This window comes from Colossoma macropomum, unplaced genomic scaffold (genome assembly GCF_904425465.1).
Source record: "Colossoma macropomum unplaced genomic scaffold, Colossoma_macropomum, whole genome shotgun sequence".
Taxonomy (NCBI): Eukaryota; Metazoa; Chordata; class Actinopteri; order Characiformes; family Serrasalmidae; genus Colossoma; species Colossoma macropomum.
In genome coordinates, this window is record NW_023494794.1 from 23563146 (window position 1) to 23587835 (window position 24690).

The 24690-nt window shown below is 39.6% G+C and overlaps 1 protein-coding gene across 2 annotated transcripts in view; it reads left to right on the forward strand.

Annotated features, from left to right (window-relative positions):
- eng (endoglin) overlaps positions 1 to 24690 on the forward strand; it is a 77194-nt gene that overhangs the window by 13921 nt on the left and 38583 nt on the right. For both annotated transcript variants that reach the window (XR_005007764.1, XM_036580660.1), the window contains exon 3: positions 15289 to 15434. Coding sequence is in view for 1 of the 2 variants with exons in the window: in XM_036580660.1 (XP_036436553.1) it covers positions 15289 to 15434 (146 nt within the window). In the remaining variant the exon portion in view is untranslated. The remainder of the gene's footprint in view (positions 1 to 15288; positions 15435 to 24690) is intronic.

Here is a 24690-nt window from a genome sequence, read left to right on the forward strand (position 1 = left end):
AAAACTGGTGCCTAGATATTAGCAAGGTAGATAACATTACCTCCTGAACATATGATTGTGGCCAGTCTATGCCCAGTTTATGCTAATATCAAGGGGAAAAGGCAAAAGTCTTTAAAAACCACATGACAGTGTACTTTACTGCTAAATATTTTACTAATTTCATTACTGCTCTGCTAATGATCTCAGCAGGAGAGTCTCTTCAGCATTTGCTTTATTAAATCTATGTAATTAGTGTGAAAGCTTGAAGATCATATTCACCTTAACAATGGGCTGTGTGGGGGGCGCGCTGGGGGAGCCGTCTGGCCGCCATCTGAACCAGTTCCTGGAAAAAAAATAAACATGTGAAAAAGAATGACGTGAAAGCTTTGGGCCGAGGCTGGCTGTATTGCTTATTTCTCTTTCTCTCTCTCTCTCTCTTTCTCTCTTTTTCTCCCTGGGGTAGTGTCTCCAGACCCCCCGGCCAGCCGGCAGTTGCTTGAGCCTGAATGGCTCATTAGCGGCCGGCCGCGATAACTCTCCAATCCGCTGTCACCAGCCCACAGCTCGTACTGACCGTGCCAGCGGCCGCCGCCTGCGCTGATAAGGCCTGGCATGAGGCTGCCTTATCGCTGACCGGCTGAGCTCAATCTGGGCCCCGTGGTCATTATCCACTCTCCACATCATGGAGATGAACGCTGCCTGTCAAAAGTTTGGGGACACCCAGCTTTTTTTTTTTTCCAAACCAGTGCTTTTCGTTTTTCCAATGAACATTTTCTGAAAGTAGTTGACATATTTATGACTTAGCTGGTTAATTTAGAGGAAAACCGTATCATTTTTAGGAGTGTTTGTGACCACCTTTGGTTCAGTATGCGCTTTTCTCGTTCCTCAACATGGACATGTATGTTTGTGTGCCATAACAAGCTTGAAAAAGCTATGGAATCAGATAAAATGAACTAAAATTGACTCATATAAAGGTACAGACAGAATCCAGGCTTTGCGATGGCTGCTGTTAGCTATGCTAATGTACTTTTTTGTCTATATTCATAGATAACAATGTGCTATACAGTGTCAGAAACCACATAAGCAAGTACATTTCAGATTACTGAACAACGCCACATGGTTTGCACCATGCTAATTCATCTATAGAAAATCCCATTTCTTGTTAGCTACATTAGCCTCGTAGCTGCAGTGCTAAATAAGAAAATTCAGACGCCAGACAGGTCTTAGCTTATCAGATACGCCTGAGGTAAGGAAGACAAACTGTAAAAAATGAGATTTTTAGCCAAACTAACACTTTAAAACTACTTGGACAAGAGCTTTCAGGCTAAACTGTGTTAGCATAACTCTGCATTTTATAAAACCCACCACAAATCGCACACATCATTTCTCGCTGGAATCATTCTGGGCTCGCATACGCATAAATCTTGCTGTAAGTCAGAGTCATTGGCGGTCTGGCGGTATGGCAGTGGTAGACTGTGTTGATTCTGTATGAAACATATGTTGCGTGAAGGTACATCAGATTTGAATGATTGGGAGTGGCCGGCGAGCGCAGAGACTCAGGCTGTTTCCATCTGCTTGGCGGACTGGGCTAACAGCCCCTGCTAAATGAATCTTTTCCTCCGTGAGCTGTGGTGCTAATTAATGCAGGGAAGATAGATGGGCTCTCTGCGCCTCACGTCAGGAACAGCTCATCACTCGCTAATTCATTTGTAAATAGCTGGAGTTCTGTTCGCGCTGTTGTTCCACAGCTTCTGCTGATCTGTCATCATTTTAAAAAGCTCGCCGCACGCTAGAAGGACGAGAACGACGTGCGCAGAAATACAAAACTCGGCCTTATTCTTAACTTTATTTCTATAGGATTGTTTGTATTTTAAAGTAAACACATTTACACATCATTATAATAATGAAAATAATGATGATATACTTTATTTATATAGTACATTTTAGCACAAATTGCTTTACAAAGGTATTAAAACAAGACAATATATAAACACAATACATTAAATAATAGAAATAATAAATATGCCATTAATAAAAACAATAGAAAACAGTACATAAACATTAAATGAACTCACTGTAACAATGTAAACTCTATAAATATGCCTTCAGTTAGATTTGGGCCATATATGTCAAAACTGTATGACAATGCTAATTTCTGTTAGCACCCCTATAGAATTATAGTAGTATGTTAGCGCCAAGCTAACAGTGATTCACATCATGAACATTTTATAGCCCTTCCAGCTTAAATGCAGACATTTGAAGCTTGTTAAAGACATTCAGTAAAGAGTGCTGGTGTAGAGCTGCAGCCTCTGTTTTCCATTCCTAACAACCAACCGAAACACTGCTTAGACTATGGCTCATGTTCATAGACAGTGATGTATCTAGAACTTCAAGATGGACTAGAGTGAGGATTAGTCCCAAAACATGACTACTTGATTCTTCTGCCACTTTCTAGTTATTATGGTAGTTTATATAACCTGTAAGGCCTTCAGTTCAGCTCCTGAAGTCCTAACCAATGGGAGAGCTTGCTTGGCTGTATCTACCTTGGTTCCACAGAGAAAACAATCCTGATTGGATAATCTTCTGTTGGATGGTTCAAGAATGTAACCCTTTTGTTTTCAACCAAAACTAAACAATCAAATAAATGAATTACTACAGTTTTTGCAGAGTTTAACATGTATAAAATAAAATATAGTGTAATGAAATAAAATATTACATAAAAAAATGAAATAAATGCAAACTACAAGCAATGCAGGAATTATGACTTCATGAAACTATGCCTTAATTACAAGGTAGTCTTAATATTTAGAGAATTTAACTTTAATTGTGTATGTTTTGTTACTTTTAAACATATATAAGGCCAGTTTCCCAGACCTGGATTATGCTAAGTCTAGATGAAAGATGTTTTTTAATAGTAAAACACTGCAATTTACCCTGAAATCAGGTCTAATCCATCTCTCTGAAGGTATATTTACCTACTCTTTAGTCATGAAACAGAAAAAAAGGGGAAAAAACAAAAGTATTAAGCTGTCCCAGCAGACGCAGCATGTGTTTTGTGCAGGAAATGTCACTTTAGCTTCAATGCCGATTTACAAAAAAAAAGTCCAACTGAACAGCAGCATGCTCTGCTTTCTCAGCACAAACACGGATGGTGATGTCATTGGTGTGAAAAAACAGAAATCAGCATGGCCTTGAGGAGCACCTGGACACTGGAAATCCGACAAACTGATCTTGCTCTGATTTAATGAGGGCCCCAGTGTGTGATTATATAGATATATAGTTTGTCTATATATCCAGATCACTGTGCTGGAGTCAGAGACTACAAAATGGCCATTAGGCACAAGTTATAAATATTTCTGAGAAGATTAGATATAAAATAATCCACTTGAATAAAGAAGGAGAAAGTCAAAGGAAAATAAGTGAGTTTCCAAAACTGGAGTTCAAAAAATGATTAAAAGCTACAGAGAAAATGGGGCTCCTAACAACCACCTGGAAGACCTGGTAGACATCAAAACTGCCCCTGTCAGATAAACAGCACTTAAAGCTTTCATCTTTGAGAGAGAGGAGAAAATTATGATGGCGTTTTAGGGCCACTGGTGAAAAAAAAATAGACTCTTTTCGAAATTTTGGCGAGTTTATTCTTGTAACTTCACAACTTTTTTCTTGAAATATTACAACTTGTTTCTCAAAATATTACGATTCTATTCTCAAAATATTACAACTTTACTATCGAAATATTATGATTTTATCTTCTAAATACTGTGACTTTTTAAATCAAAATATTATGATTTTTGTCTGAAAAATATGACTTTATTCTCAGAATATTGTAACTTTATTCTCGAAGTCTATAATTTTTATATTTTTTTAACAGTGGCCCTAAAACGCTCCTGTTGAAAATCAGGCTGCTTCAGATCTGAAAACATTCACAGGTGTTTCTGTTCCTCCTTCCGCCATGAGAAGACAACTCAGCGCTGTGGGTCTGAAAGGATGAAGCATTAGTTCCAAGATCGATCTTGAATGTGTGAAAAAACATTCCTGTATGTTTCTTTAAAAACTGAAATCAAAGAAGGGAAAAGAATGGAAGCTATAATAAAGGTAAACAGTGGAATAGCCCAGACTTTATTTCTGTTAAATATAAGTTTGCTTTTTTTTTCTGAGGCTCCGAAATAAGTAACTCAAACTCAGTGGCTGTTTTGACTGAAAATTAAATACATGAAAGGTGGTGTCTGACTTTTACACAGGTCTGTATGTCAACAATTTTTTTTCGGTATGTGTTGGACTGTATGCGCGTGTGTGTGTGTGTGTGTAGAGTGTTTTGGAGTGGAGCCGTCGCGCTGTTTATTTCCGCTGTGTGTCGGCGGCGAGTCGGCTCCCGGAGGTTTAAACAGACGCTTTGAGACCCGGCCTGTCTCCAGCCGTCTGGACTGAACCATCAGACTGCTTTGGTTGGGGTGGTGGGGTGGGGGGAGTGGTCTGGAGAAAACTGACGTGGTTTAATCTGTATTTAAACTGACCGTTTCTCTGATCAGGACATAGATCAGAGGATCTCCTGACCCTACAGTATTTTTCCTGCTCTAACACACCCACTTCAGCTCAGGAAGGGCCGATTAACCCCTTAAACTCTGAGGGTCTGTATGTGGATCCACATTTGAGTACCTCACACTCATAACTACAGAACCTCCACATTAGTTTCATAGTAGATGCTGAATAATTTACAGTAGTTGTTGAAAAATTCAAAGTTGCTATTAAATAATTCATGATAGATACTGAATAGTTCATAGTAGGTACTGAATTCATAGTAGATACTAAATAAATCATAGTAGTTATTCATTAATGTATACGAGTTACAGAGGAGTGTAGTTGTATGTAGTTGTGATGTAGTGTAGTTCAGTAGTTATTCAGTAATTCATGGTAGGTACTGAATAATTCATAGTATGTACTAAATAATTCATAGTAGGTACTGAATAATTCATAGTAGGTACTGAATAATTCATAGTTGACACTGAATAATTAATAGTAGATATTAAATAATGTATACTAGTTTTAGGAGAATGTTGTTGTAATGTAATGTAGTTCAGTAGTTATTGAATAATTCATAGTAGTTACTGAATAATTTGTAGTACTTCTAGTCTCTGACCTCACAATGATTCAATTTGATTATGATTCTTAAGGAAATGAATCAATGCATGATAAAATTTCATAAAACCATTTAATTCAATTATACCATTTCAGCTTCAAGTACATTTACTTTGGAATGAGGATGTAAATCTCTGACCTCAGAGTGATTCTATTTCAGTTCTTACACAATTCTGAACAATAAGCACTGAAAGAATCAAAATTCCATATTTCACCATGAACTGAATCTTTGATTTTTGATTCTTTCAGTACAAATTGGTATTTAAAATGATAATAATTGTGCTGATTTGACTGGAGGAACTATTTGCACACTACTGGAATCTACACATTGAAAAACATTACACATTATTTCAGATCAGATGGCTAAGATGTTTTACTTTAGTTAAAAATTAGTGAATACATAATGTAAACAACTACTGAATTTTATTTGACCTGCTTGTAATAAAGTGTGGTTAACAGTAGGTCAGGCTAAAGTGACTATTATTACTTCTTAGCAATGGAATGATACATTAATGGTGAAAGTAATGTGCTGACCGGTTCTTAAATCTGATTGGCTGAGCCACGTTCAAAGGTGATACAAGCATATGACCTCACATGTCAGTTACGAATTATGTATGGCTACTCTATTGTGTTGTTCAGGGTGATTATTATTACTAATAAATTTAATTGGTTTATTTTTTATAAAAGCAATAATCCACTCAAAGCTGTTATAGTAGTTTTACTCACATTAGGTAAAATCACTATAACACACAGCCTCAAATGGCTCATTGCTTTACTAACATTCCAAAATCAATGCAGATGAATCACCACCTTAGGATTTATATGTTCTTACACTCTTACTGTCTAGTCTTAAAACATGACATAGACGATCTTAGGTGCTGCAGACGTTTTTGATCAGGCGGTGTAGAGGCAGCAGTAGAGGTTAGAGGCCAGGGGACAGCGCAGGCCTCTGCAGGCCGCTGATAAGAACTTGTTTGTCTTCCTGTGGATGGTTAGGCCTCAGTCGGCAGCCACGGAAGCTTTGGGACAATAGGTGTGTGTGGAGCTCAGGCCGGCCTCCTTCACTCACCCCTACTCCCTCCTCCCACTGACCCCCCTAACGCCTTGAAACGTAACTCTGTCAGGAACATTAAAGGGGAATTCCAATTATTTCTGCAGATTTCAGTGGTTGAGGTGTAAACAGAGTGATTCAGAGTGGTTTGGTGTGAAATGGTTCAGACTTCTTTACAGTGGTGGTGATAGGAACCAGGGGTCGCCATGACTACAACACAAATATAGACATTTTTTTTACTATCAAAACCACCAGTGAACCTACACATATATATATTATATATATATATATAATAAATTTATATTTATATTTTAGGTCAAAATCTCCTCAAAATTGTCCTTAAACAATGTAAGTTTCTCTAGAACAGAGCATTTTACCCCAAACCACTCTGAATGACTTTGTTTACATCATAACCATTTAACCATATAGAAATTGTAAAAATTGGTGGAGTTCACTTTTAACCATTTGGAGTCTAATCAGTTATTGATGTAATTATGCAGTCATTCAATGAATTATTTAATGAATGAAAATTCCAAACATCCTTAGTAGTAAACACGTCCGTTTTTGTTACAACTGATATATGTAAATAAGCTCCATTCTGATTGGCTGCCCTGTATCGTCATTTAAACAGCAAGCCAAGCTGAAACACTCCTTATAACTTCACTGCAAGTGGGCGGGGGCAAACTACTGTTGGCTGAATAGTCGGATACATGTAAATGTGTTGGTTTTTTGTGACGTCACAAAGACAATGAATTCATAATGGCCTTTTTGGTTTCTATCTATGGACTGTATGAACTGAACTATATGTTTTGAAACTTTGACAGTACACAAATTGTCTATATTTGTGTTGTAGTCATGGCGACCCCTGGTATCACCACCACTGTAAAGGCATCTGAGTCTCTACAGTCAACCATTTCACACCAAACCACTCTGAATGACTAGGTTTACATCTCAGCCACTGAATTATGCTGTAATTTTGTAAAATCAGTGGAATTGTATGTATGTAAAAGCATACAAATTACAGGGGGGGGATGAGCAGAGTTAAAGGAAGATGGAGTGAAAGAAAGAGAAAAGAAGTGCAGTGGGGTTAGCGAACATTCATTCCTAGACCAGCTCACATAATTTACTCATCACTCCAGCCTGATGATGCATAACTAATGAGGCTTATCTTTAATAAACCAGAACGTTGCGCATGACTTATGGACGCAAGCTATGCTATGCAAATTGATGAATGTACCAAATAGATAGTTTGGAAACTTCCCTGCATGTGTTTGTAATATTTTATGTATAGGTCTATCATGGGAAGGGAAAACAATGTGCTTTCTAAAATTTCTTGCTGTAAATCTAAAGAAAATGGCTCAAGGTCTAGCACTGTTAGCACTTTTAGCATATTTTCAGTGGATTGCTGAACTCATCCTGCTGAAAAAACCCATAGAAAACATTAAGCATTTCTTTTGGTTCTTCATGGTTTTGTAATTGTTTTGGCTTTTTAATGGGTTGAAATCACAATGTAAAGTGATTTACCTAGTGGTTTAACAGCTGACCAGTAGGTTTCAATACTAATGGCTTCTTATGGTCCTTTTTCAGCAGGGCATAGTTTGTATTCATTTGCAGAAGATGATGAACTAAACATGATAATGTGGCTAAAATTGTGTTAGCTATTTGCATTCATGTGCATCAGGTTGATGATGAACGCATATCCGGTTAACCACGGCCTAGGCAAAAAAGTATGTTGGTGGAAATTAACGTAAAGCCAGAGGCTCATTCTTTTAGGTGAGATCACTGGTTAAGAGACTTTAAAAAATATTAGCGTACCAATTTAGCGGCAAGAAAAAAGAATATATTTGAACATATACAGCTACTTGGTACACAGATGACACAGTGGCGCAGTAGGTCATACTGTCACCTCACAGCAAGAAGAGGCTGGGTTCGATTACCCGGCTGGATGACCAGGGTCCTTTCTGTGTGGAGTTTGTATGTTTTCCCCATGTCCCTTCTGCCCAGGGACCGCTGGGATAGCCCCTCAAATTGTTAGCTTGTTTTCTCTGTCGTTCTCTGATGAAAAGTACCCAGTAAAAAGTGACACTTTAAGTTTTCAGCCGAAAGTGAAAAAAGTTGGCTGAAAAAAGCCAAAGATTAAACAGGTCTCTTATCAGCATGAACTGATTTAATTAAATTCTTTAAAGGGAATTACATAAATATTTCTGAGTAACTCAACATCTTAAGTAAAGGAAAAGGTAAAAAAGTTCACTTAAACAAAGAGCGTCGGTGTGGGTTCGTGATTGTTGTTAGATCCTGCTGGTGTGGGTTTATGGCTGTTGTTAGATCCTGCTGGTGTGGGTTCGATGCTGTTGTTAGATCCTGCTGGTATGAGTTCGATGCTGTTGTTAGATCCTGCTGGTGTGGGTTTGTGGCTGTTGTTAGATCCTGCTGGTGTGGGTTCGATGCTGTTGTTAGATCCTGCTGGTATGAGTTCGATGCTGTTGTTAGATCCTGCTGGTGTGGGTTTGTGGCTGTTGTTAGATCCTGCTGGTGTGCACATTAGAGTGACTTTCATGCTAATAGTGCACCGTACTGGAGTAACTTCAAATTGGAGTTCTAAAAGCCCCACCCACATACTTTACATATTCCAAAAAAAAAAAGTTGTGGTTATAGTGGAATTAAGCTTTAAATGCTTTTGAGAAATTATGAAATATTATATTTTCTAATTTTACAACTTTTAATACTTAACTTTATTTAGCAAGCTGTTAAATTAGTCCTCTGGTTCTGACAGTCGTCTTTCCCTACACAGTCATTATTGCCTCGCATTATTAAATTATTACAAAAGCTTAAAAAATTGTGAAATTAAATGTAACAGAACCTTTTCTGTTGTTATTGAGTGCGTACTGAAGTTCAGTTTCGGTCCCACTTTATATTAAGTGTCTCTAATAACTGTGTAGTTACACATGAATAACCTATGCAACAACACTGTAATCACTGATGATTTAGCCAGTGTTACAGATGGATTAAAGAAGCAGCCCATGTAATTACACATGCATATCAACTTCAGTTTTGCTTCATGAAATTACACAAGTTTATTTTTTGACCGTGTGATTACAAATGTAATTACATGTATGTTATTACCCTTGTGTAATTACATAAGAACATAAGAGAGAAAAGGCTGTTACAACTATTAAGATACACATATGTAATTATGTGTTTATATGTGTAATTACAAGTTTATATATGTGTAATTACATAAGATGTACTGCTGTAATCCATCTGTAACAGTGACTAAATCATTAGTAGCTACATTGTTGTTGCATATGTGGTTCACATGTAACTACTCAGTTATTAGAGACACTTAATATAAGTATAACCTCAGTTTCGGTAATCAATAGATTTTAGATTTGTTTACTGGCACTTCAAGCAGTTCACCAAGTATTCATGCACTTCCCTAAACTCAGTGTAAGATAGTAGTACCCAAAAAGGATGATGTCACTAGCACAATGCTAACTGCTGTCTATATGGTTTCATTCATTTTTAGCAACATTAGTGTAACCAAACCGCTCTTTAAAGACGATTGCTGTGAACCTGTGTGACTTCGCTAAGCCTTTTATCAGTGTGCCGCCAATAGCGTTATTCATGAAGAGGAAACAATAGCTGACCAGCTTGGGCAGCCGTTCAGCTTAAGGAGTGGTCAGCAACCTCGGACTTTCTGAGGAGACTCAATAAAGGAAGTCACCGCTTCCAGGATGTAGTCCTTTGCTGCCAGTTCAGGACACTTTTGTGAAAACATTACCTTGTAACTGGAAGTTCTTTGAGATTCAGATGGGCTTAGTAATTTTTTCCTTCTTTTATGCTGACCTCTGCAATGTCCTGACGACACTCTCAAAACAAGAAGTGATTCTGTGTAACAAAGTTTTTCGTTCAAAGCGTTTCTGTTTTAGGCTGTAGGATGTGTGACTACAGAGCAGCGTATTCGTCTACAGTGTCACAGCGTGCCTCACAGTTTCACCATATGTGCTCCGATCTCTGTCTGGCGAGCGTGAAATTATTAATATGGTGCCGCCTTAAAGCCCTAATCAGGAGCTGCCATGGCTGCCCCAGGAGAGTGGACTAACAGGATGGTCAACATACTCAGAGCGTTGATGTCAGTGGAACTGCTAATGTAGCACTTTTTTTTCCAAAAAAGCATCTGCCACACGCAGCTGACAGGTGCTTTAATCATGATTAGCATTGCAAAAAACGAGGGACTCTTTAAAGGGCCAGCACCATGAAAACAAAGAGTGAATTTATTATTTATTATTAATAAGAATTTGTTGAACTGAGTCAACATATAAATGTTTCAGTTCACTCCCCAGTCCATACAGTCCATGTATGGAAAGTAAGCCCATTATGAATTCCTCATGGTCTATATATATATATATATATATATATATATATATATATGTATATATATATATCGATCAGGCATAACATTATGACCACCTCCTTGTTTCTACGCTCATTGTCCATTTTATCAGCTCCACTTACTATATAGGTGCACTTTGTAGTTCTACAGTTACAGACTGTAGTCCATCTGTTTCTCTGCATACTTTGTTAGCCCTCTTTTACCCTGTTCTTCAGTGGTCAGCACCCCCATGGACCCTCACAGAGCAGGTACTATTTGAGTAGTGGATCATTCTCAGCACTGCTGCTGGAGTTTTTAAACACTGTGTCCCTCACTGTCCACTCTATTAGACACTCCTACCTTGTCAGTCCACCTTGTAGATGTAAAGTCTTGTGTTACCTTTCTTATGTGTAACACCAATGACGATCAGTAACACCAGTGACTCGTATGGAAAGATAAAAAAGTGGACGTTTCTGTAGAATGACCCATAATTAGTAGGCGTAGTGATATTAATTTGGCTGTGATATCGTGATTGTCCCACTTTTAGACAATATTGTCATATTAAAGTCCATTTATATCACCCACCCCTCAGCTCCGACAGACTTATCTCACCCTGTGGAGGAATTTCACAGAGATTTCGGCTCTGTCGCATCTATCAGTCACCGCAATCAGCCACTGAGGACTTCAGTTGTGTTTGCGCTGACCGGTGAAGCCGACCCAGGAAATGCCGATGTCACTAAACGCTCTCACTAAACGGTTCTGTGTTAAATGAGCTATAAGCCCTGCTAGCTGCGCTCTATCTACTTTATCAGTAGCCTCAACGATTCTTTCCCATGCAAAGAGCCGCTGACCGCTTCCACTCGGTCTCGGACGCACTGCTCTATTTTTCACTGTCAGAGGAGAGATAAAAACATAGCTGTCTCCATACATCATACACACATTACAGGGCCTTTTTCGCCGGCCTGCTTTTTTTTTCGGAACGTGTGCGCGTGTGCGTGAGTGTGTCTCATTTTCCTGTTTGACCCCAAGACCTTCATCCGAGCCAAAACACACACTCATAAGGGAGTCTCTATTGCGGCCAAAGGGGTGAACAAAGTGAGTGAGTCATGAAGGGATCGCTAAACGCTGAACGAGTACACCCACGCAAACGTACAGTGTGGTCAGTTCCATTCCACTGCTGTGAAATGGAGAGTTGAAATTACTGCATTCCATTGTAATAAAACAGGTTACAGTCAAATAATAAAAATAAAAGGTCCACTTATAACATTTGTGTGGTTTGATGTGTGAATAATTCATATTTAGTTTTATATGGCCATTTTTCACCCTTTCTATATCCTTTCTTGAATTAATCAGGCTATAGTAAAGGACTTTTTTAGTTAACCCCAATAATATGTTTTTTTGAGGACTATTTTGGCTCACAGTGCCCTGTGTGCACCCCTCCACTGTTAAAAGGGTTAAAAATGTGTTTGAGGCCAAAACTTTATCTCAAATCTATCATTAACCAATGTCTCAGGCATTAGGCAGCGTATTCATAACCATTTCATGTAGTGAGGGAGCTTTTAGGGGGTGGACGTCTGGTTCCTATCACCACCACTGTGAACAATTCTGACATTAAACCACTCTGAATGACTTGCCTGGCTCATTTTGTGTTGAGAGTGACGCCATAGGGCTCCTCTTTTCAGCAAACCTCCCACTGCTACCTGGAGACCTTTACAGGGGAACTAAAGCTCACTTCTGAGTTTGTGAGCATTGCGGCTTGACGTGAAAGCTGTTTCCTGTCTTCAGGATACGAGCTGATTTTATAAGGACATATAAAGCGCTCAGCTGGGGATAAATCACAGTTAGTGTGCCGCCCGCGGAGCGAGCGAGTGCGTCATGGCCGAGCTACTGCCAGGACCACCGCCATCATCAGGCCGTCCTTCTAAACATAGCGTTTCCTGTTGTCCGTTCAAACACGGCTGCTTCCTGTTGCCTCATCCTTCTCTGCTCTGCTTGTGGAAGCTGGGGAGAGAGTGAACTTCTGCCAGAGCTCGCAAACTTCTGACTTAGAGCTTAGCGTGACTTTTGCGCTTAATTAGTCCATGACTCGTGGAAGTGATTCAGCACGCGTTTGCTTCTCGACTGACTTCTTACCTACAAGATATATTTGAAAAAAGCATGTCGCTCTGGATAAATGCCATAAATGGAAATGGAAATGTAAAAAGTGTCTGTAGCCGTGTTTCAGGAAACAGCGCGGTATGCAAGCATTCGTCCCAAGCTACTGCATGGCTAGCAGCCTCCTACATCCTGCTTATTCACTCCCAAGAGCTTGCATGGGAGTTTTGATGTACACATTACTTTATCTTAGATTACTCAAATAGCATTAGCAGGATATGTAGATCTATTTCCTCCTTATGTGCTGCTTATTACCCAGAGATATGCACTGGTAAACCATAATCACTAGAGGTATTTTTGCTATGAGATTTCTTATAGTATGTTAGCACTAAGCTAACAATGGTTCACATGCAATTTCTGGCTGTTCTAGATTAAACACAAACAATTAAAGCTTGTAAAATACATTCTATATGTTTTAATTCAAAGCTTAAAACAGTCTTTAACACATATTTGTGCTTTTTAACGTATTCTTAATTGTTTAATCAGGGACAGTGACCATTAATAAACAGTAGTAACAGATCTGTAAATGAGCCAGGGTTAGCCAAATAGGCTAATTTTCATCTGTCCCAGGCCAGATTTTAAAAGGAGCCTTTATTCATCAGTTTGAGTAAGGAGTCCTGGCGTAGAGCTGCTGCCACTGTTTCCCATTCCTAGCAACTAACCGAAAATTGGTTAAACTGTAGCTCATATTCACAGTCAATGACCTATCTAGAACTTTCATGAAGTTGGACCTATTGTACATCAGAATATAACAATTATTCATTGGGCATTTCAAGAAGTGACCCCTTTTGTTTCTAACCAAAAGCTAACAAAGAAAGAGTATTATTACAATACTTGCAGAGATTAAATACAGCAAGCATGATGATTCAATTAAATAAAAATGAGCTAAAATTTTTAGGCCTTCCCTGAAGGCTCAGAAACCCTCTGGAGAACTTCCTCTCTGGAGAATTGGACAGCATGAGCACAGTGTAACAAGTTCTTTTATTTAAGTGTTCACCAATTATTATCACTATAATGCTACTCATATGGCAAAGACAAGGCAGAAAAAGAAGAAGAGGTCTAAACATTGGGGCTTGTAAAACCTTAAAAACACATAGGAGGGTAGAGAGTTGAGAGAGAGGAAGAACTTAAGACCTGAAAACACAATGCTCAAAGGAAACCCGACTAACTATAAAGCAAAAGAACAAACAGAAGCAAAGGACATATATATACACAAAGTAAACAGGATGAGGTTGGAAACCATGACGACGTGGCGGGGCTACAAAACAAGACACAGATGTAGCCTATGAATAAAGTTAGGCTGCAGATTTCTCTGGTTTAAGCAGGCTTGAGCCCCCACTTTGCCCTCAGATTGCCCTCTCAGTGTCTGTGTATAATAACTTCATTTTGTATTGCGTCCTCCATTCTTCAAGATGAGGCCCAGTATCGTCCCTATAATAGAGCTTATGGGTCAGCTTGGGTTCTAAGAGGGTTTTGGGCACCTCCTCTTTTGCAGTACTGACCGTCTTGTTCTCCAACCTGTCACCAGTTCCCACAGTGCTGGAAATCCCACCAAGAAGGCATCACATTCCATGATGTGGTTTATTTTATCCCATTATTTGTGGCTTTATAATTTTCTACACCCAATTTTCATTGTTCATTATAGAAATAGACAATTGATATTTATTGTAAATTGCAATTATTCAGCTAAAATCAGCTAAAATGTCATGATCTTGGCAGGATTGGGACATAACCTTTATAGTGAAGAAGTTAGGAGAGTTTTGACTATCTATAGACAGACAGAAAGAAAAATAAGATAAATCAGTGTCTGGGAGACAAACAGTCTGAGCATCAGTCTGAGGCTGGCCAGCAGCAGGTCCAGGCCAAGACCAAGAACAATGACACCGCCTGCCCGCTGGTGCCATGGGTTAGGGATAACTAGCCAATCAAATCCTCCATCTTTCAACCAGCCACCAGTCGGCCAGGGCCAAGAACTGAGCCCAACTGCTGATTGGCTAGGAAATGACACCTGACCCATGTTTTCCTGAGGAAGGACGTGGTTTACTTCTGAGTAATATTTATCGGCCACTGGCAGGGATAGTTCACTGGGGGCACCGAATAAAGACACAGATAAAGAAAATAAATGATTTTGACGACTCTCGGATTTCAAAACAATGCGAGGCGCTTGCGTCTTAACAGTCTGAGGGCTGTATTTATTGGAGATTATTTATTAGACACTTTTCCTGGGTTTCTATTAAATCAGCAGACCTCGTGTCTACTCTCTGTTTCTGAGAGTGGACTGCTGTTAATGACCTGTTTACCTCTTGCCTCATGTGGACTTTGCTCAGCATCTGACACTTCCAACCTTGGGAAAGTACGGAATTCCTCATTTTTTTTCCATTTCTGTTCATAGGCTACATCTGTTTCTTTTCCATTTCTGTTAAGTAATCACAAACATACTTGTATGTGTAGTTTCTGACATGCTGTTTTCTATTAAAGTGGCTAAAAATGCATTAGCATAGCTAAAAACAGTAATAGCAGCCAGCTAAAAGCCTAAATTCTGTCTGTTTTTGTCCATCTTTGTGAAATATTACATAGTCCTTCTTTTTCCTTTCAGATACCCATTCAATATGTGAACTAGATGGCATTTATGGGGCCCAAAATGCGATCACTGTGGAGGCCTTAATGGAAGGGTGCTGGACAAGCTTTTCCACAAAGGACAACAGAGAAGTGCATATTATCAACCTGCAGTACACGCAACCTGTAAGTCTGTCTGTGTTTCCCATATAAATAGAATAATTGGAATAAATAGGATGTGTTGAAATTAGGGCTGTCAAAGTGAACAAAGTTAGTGCACTAAATGCATTAATGTAATAAACTAGTGCATTTTCCTAGTTTGACGCTTCAAACCACCTGTCTGTCAGTCAAATTCAGCTTTTAAACTGCTTTTGAAGCGATACCTTCAGCACCTTCGGTAGACTACACTGGGCAATGCGGAAGGCCATAATAGCAAGTGGAAAGTAATAGTAATAGTATTACCACTACTACTACTATTACTAATAATAATGATAGCTAGTCACACAGTTTGGCCACTTTAGTCTTGTTCTTCAGTAGTTGCATGCAATGAACACAATAAAATGAATTTATCAATTGCAGTCATTTATATGGCAATTCATCCTCAGCTAAAATTTCACAATTGTGACAGACTTGGCCTCTCATGACCATTAGAGTGAAAAAACAAAGACAAATTAGTGCATCTTCTTAGCTTGACCCTTTGAAATATCCGTTGTAATGCAGGCTGAAGCTGTATGTCTCTCATTGACATACAGCTTTTAAAGTAACACTTTCAGCACCTACAGTGGACGGTGCTGGCAGTAGACCTGTGGATAAAAAAATGAGCAGCAAACTGACAAAAGCAACAGTTTGGTGGAGTTCCAGTTTCCCTCAAGAGCCTCCATTGTAACAAGAAACTATGATTGTATTATCGAGAGTGAGAGGCTACAATCATGGAACACCTGAACCATTAACTGTACACACACACACACACACACACACATATATATATATATATATATATATATATATATATATATACACTCATTGGTTGGAATATGCAGACACTGTTGTTCTCACTGAATGTCAGTGATGTAAATTGGAAAATGCTTTTTGATGATGTTCATGTTCAGATTCAGTGTTCAGCTGTTGAAAGAAATAAGTACAGTCTGATGAATGTAGCACGCCGAGCTCGACTTTTTGGTCTGTTGCTCACTTCAGTGTTTTCCCAACATCTGGCTCAAATCATCAGCTAATTGCTCAGCCCTTCATGAGATGAACTGAGTGCGTAACAACAGGGAAAGCATGCAGGATTACTCCAGAACTGGAGTTGCGAAACAGTGCGCTATGCCAGCCTCAGTAAACACTGGTACTGTTAACATTAAGGGATTCAGTCATGCCGTAAGTCACGCCAACTTAAAACAAGTGCAGTCTGTTCTGTTCTGATGCCGCATCCACTATTACAACTACAGAGGACAATGGAAACACAGCTAATGAGAAGACCAAATAGTTTATTGGCAAACTTCTATTATGAATTTTATTTCTTGTGGTAATTTGGGTTTTATCATGCTCACATATGCAACAAATATGATCTTCTATAAGACTAATATGGATGTCTCTGATCTGCAAAGGTTTGGGTGCCCCTTGTCCTAATTCCTATGAGTTTTGCATCAATAATACTTGTGAATCATAAAAAGTTCTGGACCTTTGGGTACTGGATGGAACTCCACAGCCCAATACTGGGGGTCTTTATACTAATCTAGCTGATGCTTGAGTGACCTCAGGATGTCCCATTTATTGGCCAGTGCTTTAATCACAGGTTAACATTAGTTTGATTAGAAAATCTATTCTGGCTGTTTGTTTAAGCTTAAGTATGTTTGTCCAAAAGTATCCAGACAGTGCTTCTAATTAGTGAAATGAGCTACTCTATGGACACAGGCATTCAACTGTACACACAGTTTGTATCATCTCGATTAAAAAGGCACCGACCAATAGAATGGGATGAGCTGGAGCAGCTGGACATGAGCCCATGCCTGATGCCAAGCATGGTCTGGAGGGGAACTGCTTTCTCTGGAGGGATGGAGCTTCATCCAATACCTTTGGGATGAGCTGAAGTGATCCAAAACTGACCTGATCAGTACCTGACCTCACTAAAGCTCAGTCAGATGCTCACAGCAATGTTCCAAGATCTAGTGTAAAGCCTTCCCAGAAGAGTAGAGGCTGTTACTGCAGTAAAGAGGGGGAAAACACACTATTAATACTCTTCATTTTGGAAAAAAATGGTGTCTACACACTTTTGGAGAAATATTTGTAAGTTCTTACTATCCCCCTACACAGAAACGCTCCTAGGAAGGGTGTATATGTTCATTTATATGCCAGTTTCTTAATTAAATGTATATATTAATACTTCAAAATTCCACAAAGAATTTCTCTATAAAACTACATAACTTAAGTCATAACTGAGACCTATCCAATAATAACAGGGTTGTCCTTTGGCTTCAAAATTTCTGCATAATTAAATGGTTAAGATGTAAACAGAGTCATTCAGAGTGGTTTGGTGTGAAATGCTCCGTTCTAGAGGAACTCAGAGGAGTCAGAATAGTTCACAGCTGGTGATAATAGGAACCAGACGTCTCCTCTAAAAGCTCCCTCACAGAAAGTTATTACATGAAATGGTTATGAGTTCACTGCCTGATGTCTGACACATTGTTTTTATACAATATTTTTAAGACTTCTTACAACTCCTTTTAAAAAAAATCATGATGAAGGGATGCATGCAGGGCAAACTTGCAAAGAAAACTTACTTTTTCAGATTTTGCACTACATTACTGTCATCAAACATTCCATATAAAAGCTCAGAAGACACATGTACGTTCACTGGTGGTTTTGGGTAGTAAATAAAGATGGCTATATTTATACTGTAGACAGATATTTGTGTCCAATCTCCACCACTGTAAAGAAATCTGAGGCCCTATAATGAACCATTTCGCATTAAACCACTCTGAATGACTCTGTTTACATCTCAGTCACTGAATTATGCAGCAACTTTGAAAAATCTGTGTAGATCTGTTTAGCTAGGAAAATACTGCTTTGTGAAATACGTCAGCACAGAACATTCTTTGGAGCGTAACTGTGTTTTGCATTTCTGAGCCGTTTTATCACAACTCTTCACGAAATTCCCAAAACTAATACCCACGATCCGAGTGTCTAAACAAACTGTCTCTGCGAATGTTTGCTTAGACTGCGCCATTCCTGAGGGGCAGACTTTGTTTTCTCAAAGCTCTCTGGAGTTAAGATTGATACCAGATGACCAGCAGTGTTGGCTGTCCCATGTGGCCCAATGCAAACACTCGGGACATCTCGACTGACCGGCCCTGCAAGCCCCAGCGCCTGCCGGACGTAGCTGAGCGAGAAACGGCTCCCTGAGGTGATTCAGGTTACCGTGGGCGGGTGAGAAAGAGAAAGCGCATCTCTGTGGGGAGCCACAGCACTATTCCCAAAGCATGCCAGCAGGCATTGCTGGTGTCTGTTACTGATGACAAACACAGAAAGTGGTTAGAAGCAGCTGCTATAACCCTGAAAAGGAGTGGACCGACACTCCTCACAGAGTATTATATGTGTGATTTCATGAAATGAATACATTTGCTTTTAAAAAGGCTTGCAAGGCAACTAAATCACATTTTCTGCTCAATTAAAGGGCCCATATATACATTTATTCTGTACACTTATGATGTTTATGTGGTTTTATAGGAAAAAATGAATTTCACATAACTCTCTTAGCATTAAACACGCTGTTTTAGTTACTGAGCCTTTAAGATATATGCAAATAGACTCTTCTCTGATTGGCTGTCCTGTGGACACTGGAACATGTCTTAAGACTTCATCGTAAATGGGTGGTGCTAAACTGCTATGGACTAAATAGGCAGACGTATGTAAATGTGTTGTTTTTGTGACATCACAAAATTCAAAATGGACTGGGACATGTTATAATGTTTACATATAACTTCAGCCTCCTTTATTTGGAAAAAAGCAACACAAATTAGGTTTTCCATGATATGGGCCCTTTAAAATGAGGCAGTAGGTGGATGTTAGGATCTTAATCTATCTGTTTATTATAAATTATGGCACTTTATGTATATATAATGTAATATAAGAAAAAAAAAACATACTTTACTTTGAATGTAAGCATTAACTTCTATGAGTTTTGCATCAATAATAAGTTGAGATTCATAAAAAGTTGTGGACCTTTGGGTATTGGATGGAGCTCCATCACTCCAGAGCTGTTCCACTGCAACACAAATTTGGTTTTCCATGATATGGGCCCTTTAAAAAGAGGCTGTAGGTGGACTTTAGGATCTTAATTTATCTGTAGATGCTCATCTTCACCCTGATCGATTGAGAAAGTGGTGTGAGATGCTGGCGTAGGTCAGAATTCATCAGAAGAAACCCAGAGGAACACTGTTTTTTCCCACTCTGGCTCTTTCTCCAGCGGGCCAGAAGGAAATGAAAGCTGCCTGAAATGGCATTAAGAGAAAAAGGCTGGCAGCGGACGCCGCGTACCAGATAAAAAACACGAAAACGCCGCGGGAGCACAAAAGAGTTTGGCTCGTGAGGAGAAAAAAAGAAGCTGTGGGCATTCCAGAGTGCATGCGTATCCTGTTCCCCAGTGACTGTGGCAGTGTTTGTGGATGGCTGGAGAACGGTCAGGACGTTCAAGTACACAGCGAGGCCTCCTGTATTGTGTCAGTTGACGTGTAGAACAGAGGGAGCAGCTGTTCTTGAGTACGGCCTCATGTTTGTGTGGAGGAGATAAAGGAAAGGAAAGGTTTTTTTTTCTTCCTAGTTTAGGGACACTCTGACATTCAAGAATACAAATCGGAGTGATAGTAAACTTTAATGTTTCAGTCGGCCTGGTCATGCTCCGCCCACAAATGCATTGTTTCATAGCAACTGTTGCTAGATAGGACAAGCTTCCCAGAGCACTGGCAAAAAATTAATTCAACATGAATTTAGTGATATAGTGATTTAGTGGTAATGAGTTTTAAGGTCGATGCTGCACGGTATTCAATGAATATGTCACTTGTGCAATGTTTCACCATAAGTAACAATATTAATAATAACTAGAAGGGTCAAATTTGACTGACATTGCTTTACTATACAGGATTGTTGCTAAAGTGTTGTTAGGCCTTTATTATGTTATCCTAAGTGATTACCAAGGTATTGCTAGGCTGTTGCTATGCTATCTCAGGTGGTTGCTAAGGAGTTGCTAGGCTGTTCCTATTCTATCCCAGGTGGTTGCTAAGGTGTTGCTAAGCCATTGCTATCGTATCCCAGGTGGCTGCTAAGGTAATGCTAGGTCATTTCTATGGTATCCCAGGTGGCTGCTAAGGTGCTGCTAGGCCATTGCTGTGTTATCCTGGGTGTTTGCTAATGTGTTGCTAAGCCATTGCTATGGTATCCCAGGTGGTTGCCAAGGTGTTGCTAGGCCATTGCTGTGTTATCCTAGCTGGTTGCTAATGTGTTGCTAAGCCATTGCTGTGGCATCCCAGATAGTTTCTAAGATGTAACTAAGATGTTGCTGTGGTATTCCAGGTGGTTGCTAAGCTGTTGCTAAGCTGTTGCTGTGGTATTCCAGGTGGTTGCAAAGGTGCTGCTAGGCCATTGTTTTGGTATCCCAGGTGGTTGCTAAAGTGTCGCTAGGCCTTTACTGCGTTATCCTAAGTAATTGCCAAGGTGTTGCTAGACTGTTCCTATAGTATCCCAGGTGGTTGCTAATGTATAGCTAAGCCATTGCTATGGCACCAGGTGGTTTCTAAGATGCCACTAAGCTGTTGCTATGGTATTCATCATAGTTGCTAAGGTGTTGCTAGGCCATTACAGTGCTATCCCAGGTGGCTGCTAATGTACTGCTAAGCCATTGCTACGGCACCAGGTGGTTTCTAAGATGTCATCGTGGTTGCTAAGGTGTCGCTAGGTCATTGCTATGGTATTCCAAGTGGTTGCTAAGGTGTTGCTTGGTCATTGCTAGGGTATTCCAGGTGGTTGCTAATGTGGGCCTAAGATAGTTATATGATGGTGATATAAGAGGAGTGTCCAAAAATATTTGTCTACAGAGTGCATATTGAGTAAGATGGGATAAGAGGCAGAACTATAAGCGCTGTATATTATATAAGTGGAATTACTGATTGTATTACACTGATGTAAACAACTCACATTGTGATGACAACAAAAATAAGACTAATTGTGCCGCCCTGATGGAGTTTCCAGACCAAAATGCTGTGCTTCCGAGTTGGACTGTGTTTGTGTAGCTAATTGAAACTAGGGAGGCTGGACATGACAAGGAATCGTTCTCCATGCTTACATTAGCTGAATTATCACATGACGGAGTTGCCACTTATGTGGACAGTTGAAACTCACGTTCACGTCCCAGGCTGTTTCGGTAACCATGCTTTTAACACATATGTAAATGAGCTCTGTTCTGATTGGCTGCCCTGCATTGCACCTCATTCAAAAAGCAATTCAGGCTGAAACACTTCTTTAAACTTCAACGTGATCTGGCAGAGCCAAACCGCTTAAGACTAAATAGGCAGGTAGGTGTAAATGTCTTGTTTTCTATTATATGAGCCCTGAAAGGTTTGAGTGTTGACATCACAACAAGGGGACACATTGAGTGGCCACTGGCTTTCCTCTCAAGCTAGCACTGTCGCTAATTCTGTCAGTAATATACATGTGATTTTTACATTGTTCTACAGCAAAAAAACACCTGATTCGTCTGTCGTATGCAGTACGCTAATTTGTAATTATCATGTGTCTCCGAACTGACTGGCAGCATAAACTACTAAACACGAGCCCTAAATAAAAACTGATGGAGTATGTTTGGCGCGCAGGGGAGGAAGCCACCGCATTGTTTTGTGCGGGGAGAGAAAGAGAGCGAGCGTGAGAGAGCGAGAGAAAGTTAGCTGCTGCTTGTGTACGTTGTTTGGTTGCTAAGGGCCAGAGAGGAAGAGGCCTAAGGCTAGACTGGGCTCAAAGGGCGGCGCTTCCAGCCTTCATTGATGTCACTCTCTGGCAGCTTTTTCGGCCCCCTGGCAGCGAGCCTAGACTGGAACAGTGGAGCCGACCTGGGTTAGAGGAGGGAGAACCAAAGAATAACGGGAAACCGTTATGCATCAGCAAAACCTTGAAAAAAAAAAAAAGAAGTGCACTCGAAAAAAAAATGCGCAAAAGGAAAACAATTGTATCTTGAAAGCACAGGAACAAAAATAGCAAGGGCGAATGCTCAGGCGCTAGGAGGTGCATTGTTCGAGCCGAGTGGAGTGAGGTAGAGTCGGGCTGGGCCAGGTAGGCCGCGCGGTTTTCTGTAAACAACACCAAGGCCTCGCTCGATTTTTGTCCTTTCCGTTTTGGCCGTTTCCGTCCACTTCAGATTGTCCTTTTAAATTTGGAATTAAATATAGATGCAGGAACCTGACTGCTTCATTAATCATCACAATAACGCAGCACACCTCCAACGTTATTTTTCAGCATGACTGTATATCTTCCTGGAATAGTTTTGGCAGAAAAATCTCATTTAAAAATCTAATCTAATTTTTCCAGCTTACCGCTTAGTGTAGGCCATCAGCCAAGGCGTGTGTGGTGTCTGAAGATTGCTTCTTTAGTTAAGCACTGGAGCTATGAAGCTAATGTAGCTAATAGAGTAATGGAAGCTTAAACAGTGGCTATTAGCATCATGCTAACTACATGCTGAAATCACCACACTGTCGCCTCAAAACCAGGTTTATGCCGCCCATCAGTTTGGAGACAATACAAATTAGCATTTGTCAGTTTGCAGTAACTTTACAGATTACAGACAAACCAGGTTTATTTTGGAAAAAACAATGTAGAACATATAAATTTTACATTAATATTATAAATATTACATATGTTACAGTTAGAGTGACAGTTTGGGAATAAAGCTAAAGGCCACTATAGGTGACATCACTGTTGTAGTGGCATGCAGAGGAATACCTCTTAAAACATGTTTTGTTATTAAAAAATAGCAGAAAGAAATTAGTTTGTTCTGAGTAACAGCAGAGGCTGCCTCTTCAGATGAGCTACTTACTCGCACAGGCAAGAACAGGTGAACTTGGCACAAGTTACATTCCTGATAAAGCATAAAATCAGCGTCTCACTGATTTGTTTGCCTTAATGTTCCCTAAACAGTGATCTAAGTATTCAAATATTAGCACCTTGAGAGGTTAACCAGCCAAATTCCAAAAGAAAAACTAATAAATCACAGCAAATTCCTTTCTGTCATTTGTGGAAATTGCTAACAGCTAACTTTTTACTAGCTAACAGCAAACAGTTACCAGCTTACCGAAACTTCTCCTGACTACTCACTCAGGTGTTGCCTCAAAACATGAGGTTTCTGATGCTGTTTAACATAATGTTATATTAAAAATGGACACAAATCGAAGTAAAGAATATTGTTTTTAGCCATGCAGTTTATTTTTGTCCTTGTTTATACATTATAGTAATTTCACGTTATAAAGTGTCTGAAAGCACATAAATAAGACTGTTAGAGATTACTTAACAACACAACATGGTTTGAGAGAAGTCTAAGGCTACGTTCACATTAAAAGCCTCATTGCTCAAATCAGATTTTTTGCTCAAATCCGATCTCTCTGACATGATGGTTCAAATCTGCCATTAATGTGAACGAACCGGTGTCCTGAAATGACCCTCATGCGCACATCCTACTCAGTAACGTCACGTGAATGAATCACGAGCATCATCAGCACAAACTAACGAGCAGAACGAGCTTCGCTGAGAAGATAATTAACTCTGATCAGCTCTCAGCTCCATTTTTAGAGCGAGACGATGGAGAAAAAGTTGAGATGAGCTGCTTTTCCACCGTTTACAGGCTTTAACTTCTGTTCAGCGCTGTTGCCATGGTAACGCTGAATGATGGTGCACGCGCAGTGAAAAAAAAACACATGAATTCCAATCTGAGGGTCACATTAAGGTTGCATGGCCACAAATCGGATACGTATCTGATCTAGGACCACATATGAAAGTGGATCAGGTCGGATTTGAAAAGATCAGATTTGTGTGTCCACACAGCCCTGAAAACATCAGATCTGAGTCACATTAGGGCAGAAAATCGAATTTGTGCCACTTCAGCCTGGTAATGTGAACGTAGCCTGATTAGATATGTAGTTTGTACACTGCTAATTGCAATACGTTTTAGCTACATTAGTCTTGTGCAAAACTAAAGAAGTAGACTTCAGACACCAAACCTGTCTTGGCTCTGCTTTTGGGGTAAAGATGAAAGTTTTACATAACATTACATTCGTGAATTTGTACATTTTTGACCAAACTGTTCCTTCAGTGGTCCCGTTGGCTTATGATAATAGGCCTGTTATTAATGTTAGTGAGAGACAATTTCCCAATAGTAAGTCATGACGTTTGGAGCTTTTCAAATCCA